This window comes from Spermophilus citellus, assembly GCF_964194105.1.
Source record: "Spermophilus citellus genome assembly, chromosome: 4".
Lineage (NCBI taxonomy): Eukaryota > Metazoa > Chordata > Mammalia > Rodentia > Sciuridae > Spermophilus > Spermophilus citellus.
In genome coordinates, this window is record NC_138185.1 from 163,923,739 (window position 1) to 163,945,574 (window position 21,836).

At 47.8% G+C, this 21,836-nt stretch overlaps 1 protein-coding gene across 3 annotated transcripts in view; it reads right to left on the bottom strand.

Annotated features, from left to right (window-relative positions):
• Positions 1-11,280: 11,280 nt before the first annotated feature.
• Positions 11,281-21,836, bottom strand: part of ACTN1 (actinin alpha 1) — a 94,738-nt gene continuing 84,182 nt past the window's right edge. The window contains exons 12-22 of one of the 3 annotated variants that reach the window (XM_081290120.1): positions 21,684-21,834; positions 21,020-21,128; positions 20,455-20,595; positions 19,271-19,453; positions 18,967-19,101; positions 17,676-17,855; positions 16,489-16,635; positions 15,447-15,527; positions 14,918-14,983; positions 13,538-13,696; positions 11,281-12,193 (exon numbers count right to left, since the gene is read on the bottom strand). In XM_081290120.1, the coding sequence (XP_081146246.1) occupies positions 12,035-12,193; positions 13,538-13,696; positions 14,918-14,983; positions 15,447-15,527; positions 16,489-16,635; positions 17,676-17,855; positions 18,967-19,101; positions 19,271-19,453; positions 20,455-20,595; positions 21,020-21,128; positions 21,684-21,834 (1,511 nt within the window). In that variant the 3' untranslated portion in view covers positions 11,281-12,034. The remainder of the gene's footprint in view (positions 12,194-13,537; positions 13,697-14,917; positions 14,984-15,446; positions 15,528-16,488; positions 16,636-17,675; positions 17,856-18,966; positions 19,102-19,270; positions 19,454-20,454; positions 20,596-21,019; positions 21,129-21,683; positions 21,835-21,836) is intronic. The other 2 variants (XM_081290122.1, XM_081290121.1) reach the window with 2 other exon arrangements.

Sequence of the window (21,836 nt, forward strand, 5' to 3'; positions counted from 1 at the left end):
GGGAAAATCCCCTGCCTTGGCTTCCTAGCTTGTAATGGCTGCCTGAATTTTATAGCTTATGGCTTCTCACCATCCCAACCTCTGCTTCCACTGTCCCGTCTCTTCTGACCCTGATGCTCCTGCACCCTCTCATAAGGCCTCATCCAAATAACATAGAATAAGCTCCCCTTCTCAAGATACTTATTCACATCTGCAAAGTCCCCTCTGACAACAACACAAGTTCCAGGGATTAGGACATAGAAATTGAGTGGGAGCACAGAGAATTGAAGGAGGGATATTCTTAACAGTATTTCTCTATAATCAGGTTTTTTCCTTTAAGAATATCTAAAATAGCCAGGTGCAGTTCTGCCACGAGACCAGCACTCGAGCTTCATAAAAGAGGTTCAAAGCATAGAAATTAACTAGTGAGTTTTAAAATTAAAATTACCTTTAATGCCCAGCTCCAGAGATGGCTTCTCCTAGCTCCCGCCTCCAGCCACCTAATGCGGTGGTGAGGTTTACACAAGAGGCCAGCAAGAGAGGGAGAGCACGCCAGGGAGTGGGCTTTTATTGGGAAACAAAAAATTCAAGGGAAAATCTCATCCAATGAAAGTGGAGGGGGGCTGCATTCCAAGGTCAGGGTCAGTGATTGGTCTTCGGGTCTGTGGCCAGGCACCCCTCCACACAGACAAGCCCTCGCACCTGGGACAGGGTGGAGAAGGCTCTGACACAGTTGTCTAAGCGCCTCTCACCCAGCCAGGGAGGTAACTCAAATCACGTGAGAATGGCTTCCCACATGCAGTGGCACGAGCCTGTAATCCCAGCCGCTTAGGGGGCTGAGGCAGGAGGATTACAAGTTTAAAGCCAGCCTCAGCAACTTAGTGAGGGCTAAGCAACTTGGTGAGGCTCCTCAGCAACTCAGCAAGACCTTATCTCTAAATAAAACAGGGCTGGAGATGTGGCTCAGTGGGAAGGTGGCCCTGGATTCAATCCCTGGTACCAAAAAACAACAAATAAGAATATCTAAAATAGCATAGCTAATTTAAAAAAAACCTGTAGTAACAGTACTCACTGCTACTTATTGGAAGCCTGCTATGCACCAAGACCAGAAATAAAGAAGCATTATCAGTCCTAGTTGAGAAAGTCATTTGCCTAAGGTGACTCAGCTGGTAAGTGGCAGAGAGACTTGAGCCCATTTGTTTCGCTTGCCAGGTAGTGGTGTTACAAGAAGTTGCATTTCTTCCCTCAGGGACACAGGGCAGACCCTAGTCTAGGCTGCATGGGAGACCTTTGGAGCCTTAGATTCAGAGATACCCTCACCACTCACATTACCTGTGGACACACCAAAGAGCCTGGCACAGGCGAAGAACTGGCCAAGTCCCCCGTCTCTCCTCACCACCTCAGGAAGTCTAATCTATGCTCAGTCTTAGTATTTGTTATGCTTTGGATATGAAATGTCCCCAAAAGCCCATGTGTTGTCAGCTTGGTTGCCAGCCTGTGGCACTGCTGGGAGGTGGTGGAACCTTCAGGGAGTAGGACCAGGTGGAAGGAAGTTAGGTCACTGGGGGCGTGCTCTTGAAGGGGGTATTGGCATAGGGCCCTTACCCTCCTTTGCCTCCTGGTGGCCATGAAGTAAACAGACTTTTGCCACACACTCTCCACCTTATATACTGCCCCCTACAGACCCAAAGGCAATATACCATGTAACTACTTACTGAAACCTCTGAAATCATGAGCCAAAGTGGATCTTTCCTCCTTACAAATTATCCCAGGTATTCCATCACACTATGGAAAGCTGACTAATACCTGTAATCATGTGCCCAAGGCCAGACAGCTCTGAGCTGATTAGCAACTGAGGGCATGAGACGGGCTGGGGACTCACTACATTCAGATCTAGCTAAGGGGTCTGACAGTCCAGAGAGGAACTGTTTTTCATAGATTGCCCTTCATGAGGCTGTCAACAAAGTCCTAGAAAGGTATAGTGAGAGGCAAATTAAAATACAAAATAAAGGAATGGTCCACACAGACAGGGAGAGAGGCAGGGAATCCATCTCACCGACATAGGAACAATTAATTTTCATCTCGGCCAGAGTAGCAAATTCCATCTGCCCAATCATTTAAAGTGAGCTGGAACAGGGACCTTAAAAAAATGGGCACATGTGATATACAAAAGATGTCCAGGGGCAAGTAATATAGGTCACACAAAAGGCATGGGCTCAGGGACCCGTTTCAGAGAAGAGAGTCAATTGGGTGGAATCACCTGGAAGTGTACACACCTCAACGGTAAAATGTTGCAGGGGACAGATGAGAAAAGACACCAAATAGGAGAAAGAAGCAGATTTATTTGGCTATAGCCAGGTTCAGAGGACAAAACTTTCCCTATATCAATCAATCCCCCTGAACCCTGAATTCAGGCAATTTCAGAACTTAATACCCAGCACTTAAGTGGAGGGGCTCAGAAGTTCACAGTCTGCAGAAGTTCACATAAAAGCAGCTTTTTCTTTCACTGTTCTGGGCAAGTTAACTCTTCAAGGACAACCCCTGAGAAGGGGAGAGCTTCTTCTCCCCTTTCTTTCCTCCCCCTGCCAGCTGTTACCATGGAGCCCAATTAGTAACCTCTTCTCTTTGAAATGTAAACATCTCTGTGAAGCTCCAGAGGCCAAGTTAAAAGTATCTGTTTTTCTTATCATACTCTGTATTTTCAAGCACACTTCTACAAACTATTATATATGTTGTTATTTTAGGTAGTCCATAAATGTTTATGAAAAACTAATAAAGGGGTGTTCAGCACCTGGAGCGCTGATCTCTTCCAGGCCAAGTAAGACAGAACAACAGGATATAAGAAGTTTAACTACATTGAATTCTTTTGTAGAGATTCTTGTGCTGATAGTCCTAAGATCAATTGTGGTAAAGATTTCTGGAGAGGCTTAATTAAGACTTTCTGTGGAGTAGGGGAGTGCCACTATGCTACCATCTCCACATGATGAGACCACCATTCTGAATCTTTGTTCCCCAAAGTCAGCAAACTAGTAAGGGATTTTAAATCTATTAAAAAAATAAATAAGTGGATAAAATAAATCAAATTCTTAGTACTACTATTTCAGCCATGTTCAGCAGTTCTGGGCCTATCATGACAACCTATGGATTAATCTAGGATGCTTCAACACACAACAGAATCTGGTGTATATTAACTTTATGGTTTTATTAGTCTGCAGTGTGTAACTGAAAGAAGACATGTGATTTTAATTTTGGAGGTGTAAGGGAATTGATAGTCAGTAAACACCATTAGCTTGCTCAAAGGGACTTGATTTATGACATTGATAACATTTTCAATTACATTGTGCTGAGCAAGACTTCACTGCTTAGATTTGAAAATGCCTAAGTGGAGAGTGTGACGTCCTGGAGAGAAAATTATTAAAACATGTAAATATGGCTTAAAATGTTTAAGGAATTTAATGAAGTTTGCTAATGGGGTTGTTTGAGGGATTTTTTTTTTTTTTGTACCAGGGATTGAACCAACGGGTGCTTAACCACCCAGTCACTACCCCCAGACCTTTTTTATTTTTATCTTTATTTTTTTTTTCCTTTTTTATTTTTTGAGACAGGGTATTATGGTTTGAATGTGAAGTGTTCCCCAAAAGCTCACATGAGACCACGCAAGAAGGTTCAGAGAATTAATAATAAGTCTTAACCCAATTGTTGTGGTGTAAACTAATCAATAAAATCAGTAAGAATCTAAGTTACAGGTTATAGATTAGTGAAAAATATAGATTATAGATATAAGATTTTGATAAGTGAGATAAGACAATTATAAAGCAAGAAACGGCATAGACAGGTCTTCTATAAAAAAAAACTGTTGCATGACCCATTTCTGAGAAAGCTGTCTTCTTTTAAAAAATTGTTTTTCTGTACTTTGTACCCCACAGAATGTACCCAACTCAGGAGGTGGTGGTGGTGGTCACGGTGAGCTTCATTCTGGGTTTGAGTACAGTCATGGGTCTACATGACTTTAAAATAGATTATTTTCCCTGCTCAGCTGAAACTCAGGATAAGGTTGTCTAACGCTTGTTTGGACCCGAGATGCAGTTAAGCTAACTGCTTTTTTTTTAGCTTCTGTAACTTGCTTGCTTGCATGACACTGAGAAAAGCCTGGAGTTGTGATTTTTGGTCCTTAAATTCCCAAGACACAGGCCAGGAAATTGCTGTTCTCCCACAGAGCATCAGTCTCTACAGGTGGGAGACACCCCTGGCCAGGTAAATAAAGCTCTCTTTTGTTTGAATTCTGTCTTACAGTATTTTCTGAGGCGGCTCTCCATAACATCTCGGAGGCCCCAGCGAGATGAAAGAGATATTTTTCTTATAGGTAGGAGAATGCTCAGAAACACTCAGGAGACCTGGTGGGCCGGAGACAACCTAGGGAAAGCCCCAGGTCCTCTCATCGGCTCCTGCCAAACCTGCAAACTGCCTATTTGAGAGCACTTGCAATTTGCACCTGTGACTTAGTTCTCCCGGGAAAGAAGAAAAACTCGGTTTGTGTGAAGCCACAGTCTGGGGACATCAGTGAAGGCTGGACGCAGCACCTACTTCCCAGTCTAGGGAAGCATTAAGGTGTCCCATCTGGGGCTAAAGACCCCGGGGGTTGGAAACCCCATCTAAATCTCTGGTCAGTTAGGTTTGTTCATGGCACCTTGTCTGTTGTGTGTCTCATTGTTGGTCTCAGTCTCATTATAAGCAAAATCAGTCCACTTCATGTTCATTTTGTACACCCCTTAAATGTCTTCTTGTCTAACGTTAAAGAGTTTTCAGAGAAAATAACTAATTATAAAACACCATGTAATGTTTCCTCTCTCAGAAAACTTTGTTAGACTGGCCAGCCTTTAAGTCAGATGGCCCCCAAAAGGGGACCACTGGCCTCTCCACTACCTATTGAATTCAGTCATCTCCGGGCGGCCTGGCCATCCAGATCAGTTGCCCTATACACAGGTTTGAATTGAAATCCTCCTAAAAGAGCCAAGATGGTTAAGATTTTGCCTTACAGGAACAGCTAAGAAAAACAAAACTGAGGGCTGGGGATGTGGCTCAAGTGGTAGCGCGCTCGCCTGGCATGTGTGCAGCCCAGGTTCGATCCTCAGCACCACATACAAACAAAGATGTTGTGTCCGCAGAGAACTAAGAAATAAATATTAAAAAAAACTCTCTCTCTCTCCCCTCTCTCTCTCTCTTTAAAAAAAAAAAAAAAAAAACTGAAACTGTATGGCTAACAAAACCTTCCTCCCTGAAGAAACAGGTCCTGCAAGAGAGCTCTGAGGACCAGGATCTTCCTCCTCTGGATCCCTCAGTCCCTCAGGCACGGAGTTCCCCCACGATGCCTAAGCCTTCCCATCCTATACCCAATTCTTTCTCTCTTACTCTGGTCCCCACACTTCCACTCCATCAGGCTCCCCCTACCACATTGGGAGAAAACAGAAAGCCCTTTCATAATACATGTTCCTTTTTCTACTAGTGATTTCTCTGTTAAAATCAGAAGAAAAGTCCCAAAACTTCTCTGGGTGTTGATGGCCAGCCCTCTGATGATCCAACTCATGTGGAACTCATTTGCCCTTCAGTCCATCCCAGTTGGACAGGTAAGGAGATGACTGACCAGTGCCACCAGGCTCCACTGAGAGAGGTCAAAGCAGCTGCTAGAAAACCCACCAAACTGGCAGAGGTAAGCGAGACAATTCAAGGCCCAGATGAGCCCCTGGCGGCTTTCCTGGAGCGCCTTCCCAAGGTTCATCCTGTGTACACACTGATGGACCCAGCGGCTCCAGAAAACAGAAGGGCTCTTAACATTACTTTTGTGACTCAATAGGCCCCAGATATTAGGAGAAAGTTAGAGACAGAAGGATCTGAGGGAAAGATGCTGTCAAAATTGGTAAATTAGCCCAAAGTGTCTACAATAGTAGAGCCCCCCCCCCAGAGAAAAACAAGATAAAAGGTTGACAAGAATCATGGTGACAGCTGTGCCAGAGTCTCAAGGTGCCTAAGGCCTCAAGCTCTTGGACAACAACCCCCAAGAACTCCACTCCCTAAACAGCAGCAGCCCCCAGGAATGGAAACTGAAGGGCCAATTTCTAATGAGAACTGACTTAAGGGACAATAACTCACTAGTTCCTTGTAATGCCAAAATGCCCCTATCCCCTATTGGGCAGAAACTTGCTACAAAAATTGCAAGCCACCATTTCTTTCCAGAAAGGCGCAGCCAACCTGTCATTTAAAGGGCCAGAAGCTATTATATACTTATCATTTGGGGAAAAGCACCTGCTCTTATACCTCACCTTTCAATTTCCTCACAAGATTAAAAAAAAAAAAAATCCCAGGGGTTTGGGCAGAAACCAATTCTCCTGGATTAGCAGTGCACCAGCCACCTATTACAGTGCAGCTCACCAGCACTGCCACCCCTGTGCAGATCCAACAGTATCCTACCAGACTAGAAGCTAAAAAGGCTCCTGATTCCCTGTCAAGCAGCCTGGAACACGCCATTGCTGCTTGTCCAGAAACCTGAGACAAAGGACTACCGACAAGTACAAGACTTAAGAAAAATCAACAAGAGTGGAAATTATTCATTCCACAGTACCAAATTCCTACACTCTTCATTGCCTCCTTCTCACCAAGTCTACACTGTCCTGGACCTCAGAGATGCCTTCTTCAGCTTGCCACTGGCCAAGGTAAGCCAACAAATTTTTATTTCTAAATGGTCAGACCCAGAAAGGAGATTTTTCAGGACAATTGACTAAGACACAGTTGCCACAGGGATTTAAAAACTCTCCAACTCTATTTGACGAGGCCTTAAGCAGGGACCTCACAGCTTACAGGCAGCACACCCTGAGACTGTACTTATACAATATGTAAATGATCTCCTGATATCAACCAAAACTAGGACTAAATGTGAACAGCCAACCAGAGATTTGTTAAAAACCTTAAAAATCTTGGGGTACCAGGTGTCAGCTAAAAAGACCCAAATGTGTACCTCATCAGCCACTTACTTGGGCTATAACCTAAAAGAAGGAAAAAAGGACTCTGTCACAGGACAAAATTAAAGCAATCATGCAGATTCCTCGCCCCAAGATTAAGCATCAGGTGCAAAAATTCCTCAGGGCTGTTGGGTATTGCCGCCTTTGGATCCTTGGTTTTTCTGAACTAGCCCAACCCCTGTATGTGAGTACAGGAGGAAAAGAAGGACTTTTTGACTTAAACTGAGAAAGAACAAGAGACATATTTAGTCTCTGCACCTGCACTGGCCCTCCCAGATGTTCTAAAGCCATCCCATGTAGTCAGGGATGTTTGTACATGAAGTCAGGGGAATAGCAAAAGGGATGCTTACTCAGACTTTGAGGCCACGAAAACGATGAGTGGCATATCTATCCAAAAGACTGCAGGAGGATGGCCAAACTGCCTCCAAGCCATCGCTACCACAGCAATCCTGGTTAAGGAAGCAGAAAAGCTTACACTGGGACAAGATTTACAGGTGATAGCCCCACATGCTGTGGTAACCTTGCTCGGAGCCCTCCAGAGCGCTGGCTCTCCAACACTCACATCACCCAAAATACCAGGCCCTTTTTCTAAACCAGCCCAGAATAAAGTTCCTAAAAACCTCAGCTTTAAACCCAGCCATCCTTCTTCCTGATGAAGATCCCTCCGAGTCACTGCACAACTGCCAGGAAATCCTGGAGTTGCTCTAAAATGTCCAGCCAGACCTGACGGGCACACCATGGCCAGAACCAGATGAGACACTCTATACTGATGGCAGCAACTACATCCAAAATGGAATCAGGTGTGCAGGGGTGGCTATAATTACCTTAAATAAAATTATCTGGGCTCAAGTTTTGGGACATGGAAATTCTGCACAAAAGGCAGAACTAATGGCACGTACCCAGGCTCTCAGACCCGACAAAGGAAAGACTGTTAATATCTGTACTGACAGTAGGTATGCCTTTGCTACTGTTCATGTACATGGAGATCTCTATAAAGAGAGAGGACTATTAACTTCAAGAGGAAAAGATATCAAACATGCTGAAGGAGATATTAGCTTTGTTAAAAAGCCCTCTGGTTACCAGAGAAAGTGGCTACCATACATTACAGAGGCCACCAAAACACAGAGACACCAGAGGCAAACAGAACTCCTTTGCTGACAAAATAGCTAAAGAGATGGCTTTAAAACCAGTGGGGACTTACAGATCTTGCCTGTATTGCCTAACCCTTGTTGCCCACTTCCCCCATATATATAGAACAAAAGAAAGTCCTAGGAAAAACCTTAAAAATGACTGAGGACCAAAACAGATGCAAGATTCTATCGGACAAAAGAATCCTGATGCCAGAAACATGGGAAAAAACTGTTAATTAAGCAATTACATCAAGGAACCCATATGGGTAATACTAAAATGGCTAAATTGTTACAAAAAGATTTTTACATTCCTAAGATAACTCAGTTAACAAGACAAGGTCTTCCAGGTGCCAGACTTATGCTCAAAAAAAAAAAAAAAAAAATCCCAATCCAAAGGTAAGCCAATTTACAGGAACCAGACTGCAGGTGGTGGGTGTGGGGGGGATAGACTTCACTGAAATAAAACCTGGACAATATGGTTATAAGTATTTACTGGCACTCATGGGACACATATTCCAGATAAACTGAGATATTTCCTACCAAGACAGAGACAGCAACTATTACAGTTATGAAACTTATTCAGGAGATAGTTCTCTGATTTGGCCTCCCAATAGCCATGGGGTCCAATAACAGCCTAGCTTTCATAGCTCAGATAACTCAAAATTGATGCAAGGCTGTTGAGATTCAATGGGACCTACATTGTCTATATAGGCCCCAGAGTTCAGGACAAGTAAAGAGGATAAATAAAACTGTAAAAGACACCCTTACTAATTGCACTGGTGCGGTCTGGATGAGCCTCCTTCTTCCCTTTGCTCTAAGACCACCCTCGCTGGTCCTATACTGATGGCAGCTGCTATATCCAAAATGGAATCAGGTATATGGGGGTGGCTGTAGTTACTTTAAATAAAATTATCTGGGCTCAAGTTCTGGGACATGGAACTTCTGCACAAAAGGCAGAACTAATGGCACTTACCCAGGCTAAAAGATAAAAAACTAAAATAAGTAACTACACACTTCTTAAGTCCTTATAGGCTCTCCAGCAAGCCTCTCACCAGATTCAGGCTTTAACAAAAAGCCTGACAGCCAGTTGCAGGAGAGACCTTCACTCACCCACTCCAGCAGAGCCATCATCCATTTACCTTAGAACCTTGCTGGCACAGACCCTTTCTGGTCATCCTAACACCCCTACTGCTATAAAAGTCACCAGAAAACAACACTGGATTCATCACTCCCAAATCAAGAAGACAGCTCCAACAGAAGATCCACCTGAGGACCACCGACAATGAACAGTACTCTTGATTTTTACCTCCTGTTCTGTTTCACTTTCAGACATGCATGCTGCACACAGCTCTACTCAGAAACTCTTGAGGCCAGAATGACTATCAAGCTGCTAGTCCTTAGAAAATATAATTACGACATGGTAAACTTAGATAAAACTAAACTTAAATAAACCAATGATTTGATTTAGTCTCATAAAGCCAGTGGGGAATGTTGTGGTGTAAACTAATCAATAAAATCAGTAAGGACGTTAAGTTAAAGGTTAAAAATTAGTAAAAAATATAGATTATAGACATAAAATTTTGCTAAGATAAGGCAACTATAAAGCAAGAGCCGTCATAGACAGGCCTAAGACTCCATTTTGCTGCCTTCTATTAAAAACAAACAAAAAAAAAACCTGTTGCATGACCCATTTCTGAGAAACAAAAACAAAAGCTGTTTTCTTTTAAAAAACTGTTTCTCTGTACTTTGTACCCCACAGAATGTACCCAACTCAGGAGATGGTGGTGGTCATGGTGAGCTTCATTCTGGGTTTGAGTATAGTCATGGGTCTACATGACTTTATTAAAATAGATTATCGCCCCTGCTCATCTGAAATCAGGATAAGGTTGTCTAACACTTATTCGGACCCAAGACATGGTTAAGCTAACTGCTATTTTTAGCTTCCTTGCATGACACTGAGAAAAGCAACTGAGTTGTGGTTTTTGTCCTTAAATTCCCAAGACACAGGCCAGGAAATTGCTGTTCTCCCATAGAACATCAGTCTCTCTAGGTAGGAGACAATCCCTGGCCAGGTAAATTAAAGCTCTCTTTTGTTTGAGTTCAGACTTAAAAGCATTTTCTGAGGAGGCTCCCCATAACAATCAGTGAATTAATCCCCTGATAGGGATTAACTGAATGGTAATTGAAGTGGTAGGGTGTGGTTGGAGGAGTTGGGAATTGGGGTGGTGGCTTTGGGGTACATATTTGTTTTAGGCAAAGTGGAGACCTCTTTCTGGTTCGTGTTTATCATGTAAGCTGTTTCCCTCTGTCACACTCTTCCACCATGATATTCTGCCTCACCCCAAGCCCCAAGGATTAGAGCTGGCCTTTCATGGACTAAGACCTCTGAAACCATGAGTCCCTCAAACTTTTCCTCCCCTAAAATTGTCAGATCCTTTAGTCACAGCAGCAAAATAGCTGACTAAAATACAGGGTTTCAATAAACTGCTGAGGGCCTCACTAAATTGCTGAGGCTGGCTTTGAATTTGCAATCCTCCTGCCTTAGCCTCCCAAGTTGCTGGGATTACAGGTGTGTGCTACCACACCCAGCCAGGAGATGAGTAAGAAGAAAACGGGAAAAGCTGGAGCAAACCATCTAGGAGTCTTATTAAAAATGCAGATTTTGATCCAGTATGACCAGATTTTGATCCAGTATGGCCTGAGATTTTGCATTTCCAACAAGCTCCCAGGTGATACCAGACAGCTGCTGTCCGTGGGTCTTGGTGTGCTGAGGACTTAACTCTGGGTCTCACACAAGCTAAGCAAGTACTCTACCACTGTGCTATACACCCTAGCCCTTTGTGGGACAATTTGAATAGGAAGGGGTAATTCTGAGGTGATTCAAGCTGTACCCTGTAGGAAAAAACAAAAGGAGTCAGGGATGTCACATAGCTATATGATGCTATAGAGAACAAAGGAAGATGGGGCTTATCATCTGGGAGTGCCCCACACATTCTTGATCTTGTTTTTAACTTCTGTGAGGAAACCACCTTTTCCTTTTCCAAATGAAGAAACTGAAGCGTTTCAAAAACACATCAGAGGTGGGTACAGGTGTGTACAGGTGCCCCTCACCATCTCTAATCACGCCCATATTTCCAGAAAACAGCAAGCAAGGAGCAAAGAGACATCATGGGAGCGTTGTTTTAATATGGTCTGTGCCAAGCAATATCAAAGTTGTCCATAATCTCCAAGTTTGTCTATTTTTGATAGCAATATTAAATTCTTTTTAAAAAAGTATGCATTGATAAAGAGGCTAGCCACACCTCTGAGGAGATTTAAAAATCAGAAGCCACATAAATTATCTTCCTTAAAAAACAGCCATTTCAAAAGATTTTCTTTAATATCATAAAATATTTTCATGGACAAGTGAGCTAGCAAACACACATGCACCAATGTGTCTTTGACAAGAGTACCCCCTCCCCCCACCCCTCACCAAGAGGACATGAGATTGGAGAAATGAATACAGCAGATGAAACAGATAGAAGAAGAAAAAAAATCAGTAAAAGAATGGAATAAAACTTTGTGCTTGGTTATTTTCCTATGTCACAACAAAACAAAAACATTTTGGTGCAAATAGTTATTTTTTCCTCTTTTCCATTTAAGTCTGGTGGAGAAAAAAAATACTTTTTCTATAATAAAATATGTAATTTTTTGTTTTTTTTTTTAACTTTTTAAACATAACTTTTTTTTTTCCTTTTTTGCAGAAAATAATTTTGTAAACTGTCACTTCGCGGGCAGGGAGGTTCGAGGCCGTGTGGTCCCAGCTTGCTCCGTTGGAGGCTGAGAGCTGAAACCAAACTCGGGCAGGAGATGGGGGCAGCGGAGGTGCAGGGCGGGGTGCGCACGGCGTAGGGGCTGAGGGGCTGGGGCGGGTTAGAGGTCACTCTCGCCATACAGTGCCGTGGAGAAGGACATGTAGTCCAGAGCACCGGGCACGGAGTCTGGGCCGTTGTAGGGGGCCATTCGTGCGATGCAGTACTCGGCCTGGTCGGGCGGCAGCTCTCGGCGCAGTTCGTCACCTGTGATGTAGTTCTGCAGAGAGAGCGTGGTCAGGTGCCGCAAAGCCAGTTGGCCGTAAAGCAGTATGGTGCGGCACAGCACAGCAGGGCCGCAAAACCCTGTGGCTGTAAACTTTCCTGTGACCTTAGGTAACCTAGGCCATCCCCATTTACACTCCCTCCTAGTTCTTTTGGATCTATACGTATAAATCCAAACATACATCCACACATACACACTCTGTATATGTATTTTCACACCTAATATATTTTAAAAATCATTTCATATTTTCCGCTTCTATATCTACTTTAGCCTCTTTCCAAACTAATTCCACATTTAATTATACTAATAATCTTCTCATGTATCACACTACTAGTCTGCAATAATACCATGATGGAGCAATGTCAACAGGCACTCTGCTTGAACACAAAGATTCCTGAGGGATCCCACTCCCACTTAATTGGGCTCTCTGGAAAATCTCAACCAGAGAGTTTAATTTTAAGGAGACCTCCAGCAGATTAAGATGAGCATCCAGTTTGGGCATTCCTGCCAGACAGCATTTAAAACCTATCTGGCTGTCTTAACCATCTTCAAAAGTATGACCCTTACCCCATTCTAGCCAGCTATCAGCGTGGGTCTTTGCCTTCACCCTGCCTCTCTTGTGTGCCTGTGATAGGTCTGCTCAGAAGCTGTCTTTTCTAAAACATTAGAGGGCTCTGTGGCTCTGACAGATCCCTTCAGTTCTCTGGTCTAAAGATGGCTGTGGGTCTGAGTGACATCTGGGTTCACCGATGATCATTTCAGATGGCTAAGACCTGGACTGGGCCTCTGGCCTCTGCATACAGATAGCCCCTCAGGGCCCCTCCCACTTTTCCAATGCTAAGTGGGGCATGACAGGGGACTCAGATTTGGAAACCTGAAGCAGGCCACTGCTCAAGAGTAGAAAAATGAGAGGCATGCTTCCTTCTTTCACCCCATCCCCTTATCTTGCTTCCCACCTATATTCCATACCTGTGCCCAGCAGGGCTTAGGATGAAATCCCAGGGATTCTCAGATGGAGTTCCATTGTTCAACCACATACCCCAACCCATTCTGCTGCCTTCCACCACCTTCCACCCTCCATCATCTCATCACAATGTGCAGGAATCCCTCATTGATATGTAGTGTTCCTGGCAGGGGACCCTTTAAATTAATGCCTTGTCCTAACAACTTTGCTGAGCCCCAGCCACTGCAAAAAGGGGTAGAGGTGCAAGTAACCAGAGGCATAATGGGGTCCTGGAGAAAGGGGCAATGAGGTACTCACATCCCACCCCATCCCTCAAGATCAGATCCAGGCAGTGCCTGCCACCCAGCATGGTGCCCACACCATAGTAGACTCACCTTGTCTCCGGCCAGGATCTTGAAGGAAGCCATGACCTGGTCTGCTGTATCCGTGTCAGCCGTCTCTCGGGACATGAAGTCAATGAAGGCCTGGAATGTCACTACCCCCAGGCGGTTGGGGTCCACGATGCTCATGATGCGGGCAAATTCTGCCTCTCCCTGGAGGAAACAGTCAACCCAGGCCTGTCAGCCCATGGCCTGCTGAGAATATATCAGATGGACCTCAAACCCCTGGGGATCAGAGTAGCCTATGGCTGGAAGAGGAGGGTACGGCAGTTCCGTGACCTTAACCTGGGTCACACTAAGGGTATGACAGGGTCTCAACACTCAACAGTGGAGACCCAGCTCTGGGCTTCCCACCCGATACAGGTGTCTGGGTTCCCCCTGGAGAAAATAATGCTGGTATTCATTATAATGACAATACCATTAACAAAGGCTAATTCTACAGAGCATATACTATATGCCAGGCACTATTCTAAATCCTTTTAGATATTTTAGTTCATTTAAGCCTCTATAGAACCATATAGAATCTTATTAAATCCATTGTACAGATGAGAAATCTGAGGTCCAGACAGACTAAGTGGCTTTCCCAAGGTCACGTAGCCAGTGAGTAGGGAGCTAGTATTTGAACTCAGACAGGCGCTGTCTCTCTACCACTCTGTATTTTCTAAGTGCCAGCCTTATGTTAGGTTCCCTCATTTCATCTTTACAACAGTCCTATGGGGTTCCCTTTACTTCATCTGAGGCCACAAGCTAGTAATGGAGGAGCAGGGATTTACTTCCAAGTTCATGGTTTCTACCCCAGCCCTCACCATTGCTGGGAAGCCCACGGGCTCTGCACTTTGCACCATGGCCAGAAGTTACCTGATTGCCCAGTGAAACACCCTGCCCTGCTTAGAAACCTAGACAAGGGAGGGCATGCTAAGAAGGTTACAGAGAGACCTGGGACTATGACAGAGCCGTGGCAGGCCTCAATGGAGCCATCATCAGGGCAGGGGAAGAAATCGAAAGCTCCAGGCCCTCATGTGAGATGAATCAGGGCCAACCCAAACCCTGAATGTCCAAACCACAATCTTTCCTGCCTGCCTTGGGGTCAGCCCAGTTCTCCATAGGAGTGAAAAAGCTGGTCTCCGCAGTAAGTACCAGAGACAAGCCAGTCTAGAGACAGCAGTGAGAAGGCCCGGGCCTCCCAGCCCATACAGCTTCCATGGCTGGGCCCTGCTTTCAAGGACTGGGGATTTGAGGTTCCTCTGAGAAGGGCAGCCTTAGGCTCAGGGCTTAGGCCTGCATTGCTAGGACTTGGCTTCTCCAGCCAGCTAGCTGTCTCCTCCTGCCAGGGCAGGCCCAGGCCTGGCAGACAGAGGGTGGGGTTTACGTTACCATGTTGTAACCCATGGAGATAAGGCAGGCGCGGAAATCATCCGTGTCCATCATGCCTGTCTTCTTCTGTGGGGCAGTGGCACCAAGATACAGGAGGCAGAGACAGGTGGAAGAAGGAAGGGCCAGCCAGGGGCCAGGAAGACAGGGTACAGACAGCCAGAGAAGAGGGTGAGGTTTAAGGTTTGCGGGTCAGGAAGGAACAGAGAGGAGGAACATGTCCGGGAAAAATGTCCACAGAAAAGAGAAAAGCAGAGAGGGATGCAAAATCCATCCAAAGAATGAAGAGCGGCGAGGAGGTGAATGTGGGCCCCAGCAGGTTCCCACAGACGACAACCAAGGGCAGAGGGCAGAGCGGTGGAAGGAGAAGCCCGATACAGGACAGGCACAGATGGCAGGAGAGGACGAGGCCCAAGGCCCACGGGAAGGGGGACAGGGAGATCCAGACAGAGAGAGAAGAGAAAAAGGAGAAACGCGTTATTTCTCGCCCCGGAGGCCACCCCTGAGCGTGCTCCATGCAGGAGGCGAGTACCTGGGGGTCGTTGCCAATGTCATAGCCCAAGCTGATGAGGCAGGCTTTGAACTCCTCAGGACCCAGCGTGCCGGAGTGATCCTAGGGCCGTGGTGCGCCAGGCAGCCAGCCATGCGGTGCCAGGGAGGTGAAGGCCGTGAGGGTGGGGGTGGGCCATGCCCCAGTGGAGGGTGGTGTGTGGGGAGACACAGGGACAAAGGCATGCGATGGAGAGGGTGGAGGTGGAGAGGCAGGGGAGAGGGAAGATAAAAGTGCACATAGTTAGACACACGGATGACGTTCCAGAGGGGCCCAGTCTCTGGCACACGCAGCCCTGCTCTGTGAAGCAGGGCAGGAGGGGCACAGGAGTGAGAAGCTCCCCGAGGAGTGCCCCAAGCCACCCAGGTCTCCCCCAGGCTCCTCCCACCCAGGTACCTGGAGGGCAGGAAGCAGGCAGGGTGGTGGACAGCAACTGACCCCATGCTTCCCCCACCATTGTGGCTGCCCCAAGCCCCAGGGCACTGGGAAGGGGCAGCCCACTGAATGCTTGGCCTGTCCTGGGGCTGAGATGAAAACCCAGGACAGAGGACTCCAATATCCCCAGTAAAACCCAGGACAGAGGACTCCAATATCCCCAGTAAAGGGTCCCAAAGGCAGCAGGTTGGGGTAGGAAGGAGTCTCTTCTCTGTCCCCTGAGGCAGAGGTGAGGGTCGGTTCCCACAGCCAGGGGCAGCAGGCCTTCATTTGAAACTCTGGTAACCTCGCTGTGAGGGTTGATTCCTCATGGTAGGAGAGCGAGGGCCAGGGGTCAAGGGTCTTCTCCCCACCTCCAACAAGAGCACTCTCTCCAGGAAAGCAGGGAGGCTTAGGGGACGTCACAACAGACTTGCTAAGGCAGGCTCCGTGAGGCAAGGCCAGGCTGGCGGAGCTTCCTCCTCTCCCTGCTCCTCACCCGCCCAGGAACCAGGCCCTGCATAGTGGCCCACACCCTGGGCAGCGCCCTCCAGGGCCCTAGGTCAGGGGCTGGGGGCAGCTCTAAATGAGTGAGGAGTGGGGCTCTCACCCGGTCAAAGTGGTTGAAAGAGGCCCGGAACTCATTCATCTGCTCCTGGCTGATGCCCTTGGCATCCCGTGTCAGGATCTGGTTTTCCACCTCGTTGATGGTCCTGGCGATGGTGGTGAGCAGCTGCTCCCAGCCCACGCGGATATGCTGCAGTGGGCAAGAGGTTTGTCAGCAAAAGGGGCCCCAGGGCCTCATGCATCTCAGTGGAGATCCCCCAGGCCTGGGCTGCCCCTCCCTATTCCTCCTCTCCACTCTTGAAAACAGTCAAAGCAATCAAACTGGGCCTTCTGTCTGTAGTCACAGTATCACCAGAGGGAGAACAACTGAGACAAGGACAACCTATCAGGACACAAAACTCTAGAGAATGAAGGGGGCATGGTGCTGGCCTCTGTCTGGGACAGCAAGAAGACCAGGCTTGGCAGTGGGGGTCGGTTGGGGAAGGAGAGCAGACTTGACATGGGAAAGATTAAACTGGGTGATTCCCTGAACCCAATCCCACCACATACACAAACCCCGTGCACGTGCTCGTACACACTTCACAGTCAACACAAGTGCCGTTATGTGCCACAGGAGGACTTCCTGGTCAGCAACAGGCCAAATACACAAAGGCAGTCCCAGTGGTCACCTAGTGATGGTGTGGCCGTCTTCGTTTGTGTAAGCATCCTCTATGATGTGCACATAGGAGGAAATTGCCTAACGACATGCTTCTCAGAATGTCAGTCATTTGAAGCTGGTGCCCAGGCCAGTGCCTGGAGCCCACCAGTATCAGATTCGCTGGGTGTGCTTATTAAAAATTTAGATGCCCTTGGGGCTGGGGCTCAGTGGTAGAAGGCCTTGCCTAACATGCCTGAGGCACTGGGTTCGATTCCTGGAACCACATAAAAATAAACAAAGGTATTGTGTCCATCTACAACTAAAAAAAAAAAAAAAAAAAAAAGATGCCCAAGCTCCATCCCAGAATGAGAAAGCAAATTCTGGGGATAAAGCCAAGAAATATACACTCCCCAAAAGTTCCCTGGATATCCAAAATGCACTGCAGATTGAAGATGGGGAGCTTCAAGGGCAAAGAGACGTGAGCACTTATCCTGCTAGTATGACCAGACTCCTTGGGAGGGGGTTAACTCCTCCTCAGCCCACCCCAGCCCAGGTGGAGGACAGAAGGGGACCTGCAGCTCTGCCCTACTCACCTCCATGGTATAGTTGGTGTGCTTGTTGTCAAAGATGAGAGCCTCCTGGATCAGCTGGTGGTCACCTTCCAGCTGGTCAATCTTTGGCTTGTAGTTGACAATGCTCTTCTCATATTGTCGCAGGTGGCTGAGCTGGTCCTCCAGGGTCCCATGCATTTCAATGGAGATCCTCCCAATCTCCTGCTCATCCAGAAGGAGGGACCTTGTCAGCCTGCCCCACCCTTCACTCATGGGTTGAGGAGGACTGATCTCTAAAGGTCATATAGGTTAACTACCAGGAAGATTTTCAGTTCCCATCCCAGGCCTAGGGAGGCCAGCACTGGTAACCACTACAATTTAGTGTGATGTTCCTTGGTATGGAAAGAGCATCGTAAAGTTGTGAAATAAGCATTACCATCGGATGAAATCTCAGGTACCTGTCAGCCTCAGGACAGGGCTGCACAGTCAGTTGCTGACCTAAACATTCACTCCTTCGCTTTCTTTTCAAATCCTCTTCCCAAGCCTCATTATTAACCACTGACCATCTCAGGGATCCTCTCAGTGTCCCCTGAGCCAGGTCCTCCCCAGTGGCCACCGATCCTGTTTTGCCTCCTAGGCTCCCTGCCCAGCCCTCCTGAGCCCCCATCACCACCTCAAAGGATGAGACCTAATGTTCACATCTACATTTGCCTGTCTTCACTCACATCAGCCAACCTTGCTGTGAAAGCACTCTCGGACCATTCAGTTCAGTCTTGCCAATATCCCCTGAGCGTTTACTAAGCACCATGTGCTGGAGGAGGGGAAGATGCACACACAAACATGAACTTCAAATGTTCTCTGCCCTCAAGGAGCTCAGAGACCACGCTCTAGCCAAGTGGTGCACTTTCCCCACTAACGAGCCCACATAATTCCGCCCCCCGCCAAATCTACACTTGATTAGGGACAGCTCAGCTTGCTTTCTGGGCAGATCACCCTCTTTGACTGAGCCCGTTGCCAGGGGAGCAGCAATGGAGGAAGGGGTGGCCCAGCCAAGAGGAAAGCAATAGGGCTGAAGCTGACCCAGGTGTTCAGGAGCTGGTGGTCCTTTGGGACTGCCATACGCAGCTCTGTAGTGTGCGCTTACTCCCAGATCAGACACTGGGATCGAGCCCATCCACCTTTCCTGCACAGGACTCCACACTCCCCTGCAGGGCAGCAGAACAACTGTGGACTCAGTCTTCAGTTCTCCGTGGGTCCTGCCCAAGAGGAAGCAGGCCGCCTGCCTGGCAGGGATGGTGCAGGGAAGCCCCCAGCTTCTTACAACAGGACCCACCTCCATCTTGGTCTGGATCCAGGGCCCGATGACGTTGGCCTGGGCCCCAAACTGCTTGCGTAGCCTCTCGTTGTGCTGCTGGCGGGCATGTTCCTCGGTCAGAGCTTGGTCCCTCCGCGGCACAAGCTGCCGCACCTGGGGTGGAGACAACCGTAGGATGTCAGGGGTGGGTCAGAACAAGGACAGCAGTCAAGGTGTTGACCTGTTCCAGAAATTCACTCACTATGCGGACAAATAATGAATGTTCACTATGAAACAATAAAAATGAATCAAGGAAAATCAGTCACCAGGCCCTTCAACTCACGTGGTCCCATTTGCCATTGATCTCCTGAGGCGTGATGGTTGTGTAGGGGTTGGTGCCTGCCATGTTGACATGGTAGGTCTGGACGATCTTGGACACCTCGTTGTGGATGCCCAGGATGGCCAGGCGCTCCTTGTCAGCATCAGGGAGGGTGGCCTTGAACTGTTCGTGGGCTGTAGTCAGTCCCTAGACAGACACGAGGACGCAGGATCAGTACGGACATTCAGAGGGGCTGTGTGTCCCTTGGACTAGATGAGTGAAGGGAGCTCTAGAAGTCCCAGGACAGAGGCAGGTAGAAGGGCCATGGGAGACCTGGAGGCATCTCAGCCACTTTGGTGGCTGAGAACAGGAAGGCAGGATGGCCATAGGAAGGGGAAGGCAGAGCTTCCATCAAAGCCATGGCTGCACCTAAGGGACTGGTGAGGCTGTCCAACCTCTCTGGGGCATTCAACACCCCTCAAATCAAGGACGATGGGGACCCCTGAGCTCTGCTCTCCAGGTGACCTCCCCCAACAATTGCTCCCTCAGCTCTCTGCAAACCCTTTTGAATCTAATACTTTGCAGTTATATAGCAGATAGAGGAAGATGTTAATTATGCAATGAGCTCCAAGATAAATATTATAATACAAATCAAGGCTCCAGATAAATAATATATAACAGAAGCTTTTTTTTTTTTTTTGGTGGTACCAGGGATTTACCCCAGGTATCTCCAAGCTACATCCCCAGCCCTGTTTTTTATTTCATTTTGAGACAGGATCTCACTAAATTACCAAGGCTGGCCTTAAACTTACAATCCTCCTGCTTTAGCCTCACAAGTTGCTGCAATTACAGGCATCTACCAGAAGCTACTTTTTGTGTACAAAAATGAAGGGTAGGGGGTGTTGAGAAAAACATGTAAATAAATATACTTGTTTGTGTATGCAGAGATATTTTGCTTACCTCTGGGGAGGGGAAATGGGGGGTTAGGGGACAGGAGCAGATGGGAGACCTTATCATACACCCTTTTACTTTGAGATGTTATAGCATATACACATATTATCTGGTCAAAATAAATGAAATGCAAAGTTTCAGATCTATGGAATCCTGGGATGCTCTTCCTCATCAACCCTACGGGGGGGAGTGGGACCTACAGAGCATGGGCCAGGAGCAGGTGGGGGAGAGGTCTCTGGAGAGGGGATGTGGCCTACCTGGATCTCCTCGATGGTGTGCACGATGAAGGTGTCCTGCAGGTCCTCCATGGCGCCCTCCATCCAGTTGTTGAAGGGAGCGGCCCGCTTGGCGTACTCCAGGTACAGCTGGTCAATGGTCTCCAGTAGCTTCTCCGTCCGCTGGGAGTGCCGAATGGGGTGGGGCGGGGTGTTTAGCAGAGGGATGCCCAGAGAGCCCCCACCCCCACCGAGATTTTCCTGGAGAGCCCTAAGGGGTCCCAGTCTAGAAGCAAGGGACTGAGCCAGGCAAAAAGAACAGGCTGTCCCTAGGTGGATGGGCCACCTCTCGCTGGAATCACCTGGCCTGGCCCCCAGAGAATCCGACCCGCAAAACAGGAAAGTTCTCAAATGGCTGAGGTTGGTTCGTTCAGAGAACTCAACTGGGAGGATGAGATAGAGTTGGGGTCAGAGAGGAAGCATTTCCACAGTCAGCCCAGGGTGGAGAAGTCTGGAGAAACCAGAGCTGTTTAAAGCAAAGGGAACCAAGGAGGAGGAAGGGGCACACCCAGAGCTGCAGGCCACGCTCTACCTCTAAGGTCCTCACCTCTAGAGCTTCCCTTCGCTTCTGAGTTAGAGCTCCCAGATTGTCCCACTGGTCACAGATCTTTTGGCAGCGAGCATTGACACTGGGTGAGTCGTAATAGTCGAGCTCACTGGGGAGAAGAGACGAGGAAGTCAGGTGAGGTCGGTTAATTTGGGGGCCTACTCTTCCTCCTCCTGCAGGTGGGAGTACAGTGGTGCTGGAGAGCCAGGGGTGCCCCCTTCTGCAGACTTTCCAGTACCCCTCTCACTTCCTTGGCCTCAGAAGACTACAGGCAGGAGATCAAAGGCCAGTCCCCCTCTCCAGTGGCCCCGCCCCAACCAAAGCAAGAGGTGATAACTTCCTTGACCTCAGTGCCTGATGGCAGGGAGCCACCAAGGACCAAGGAGACAGCTCAGCACTCAGAACCAAGGCTGGGTCACCCTCTGGTCCCATATTAGTGACAGATGAGGACCAAAGGCCTATCACAGGAAGGGAATAGTCCAGGGTTCCTTCCCCACCTGGAGGCATTCCTTGCCTTCTGTATGGACTCCCTCCACACCTGGGCACCATCTGTACTCCTCCCTCACATCCCCCATCCACCTGGCACTCCCACAGCAGCTGAGAAAGCTGAGCCTCAACCCTATTTCAGGGCACCAAAGGATGGGGGTAACTGGGGCAGGCCTACTTGAGCTCCTGTGCGATGGCCGCTATCTGCTCCACGCGGTCCTGGTGGGCAGCCAGATCGCTCTCGAAGGCCTCGTGCTTCTTGAGCAGGGCCTTGATCTCAGACAGGGTGGCCGTCTCATAATCCTTCTGCCGCAGCATGGCCTCTTTGCCT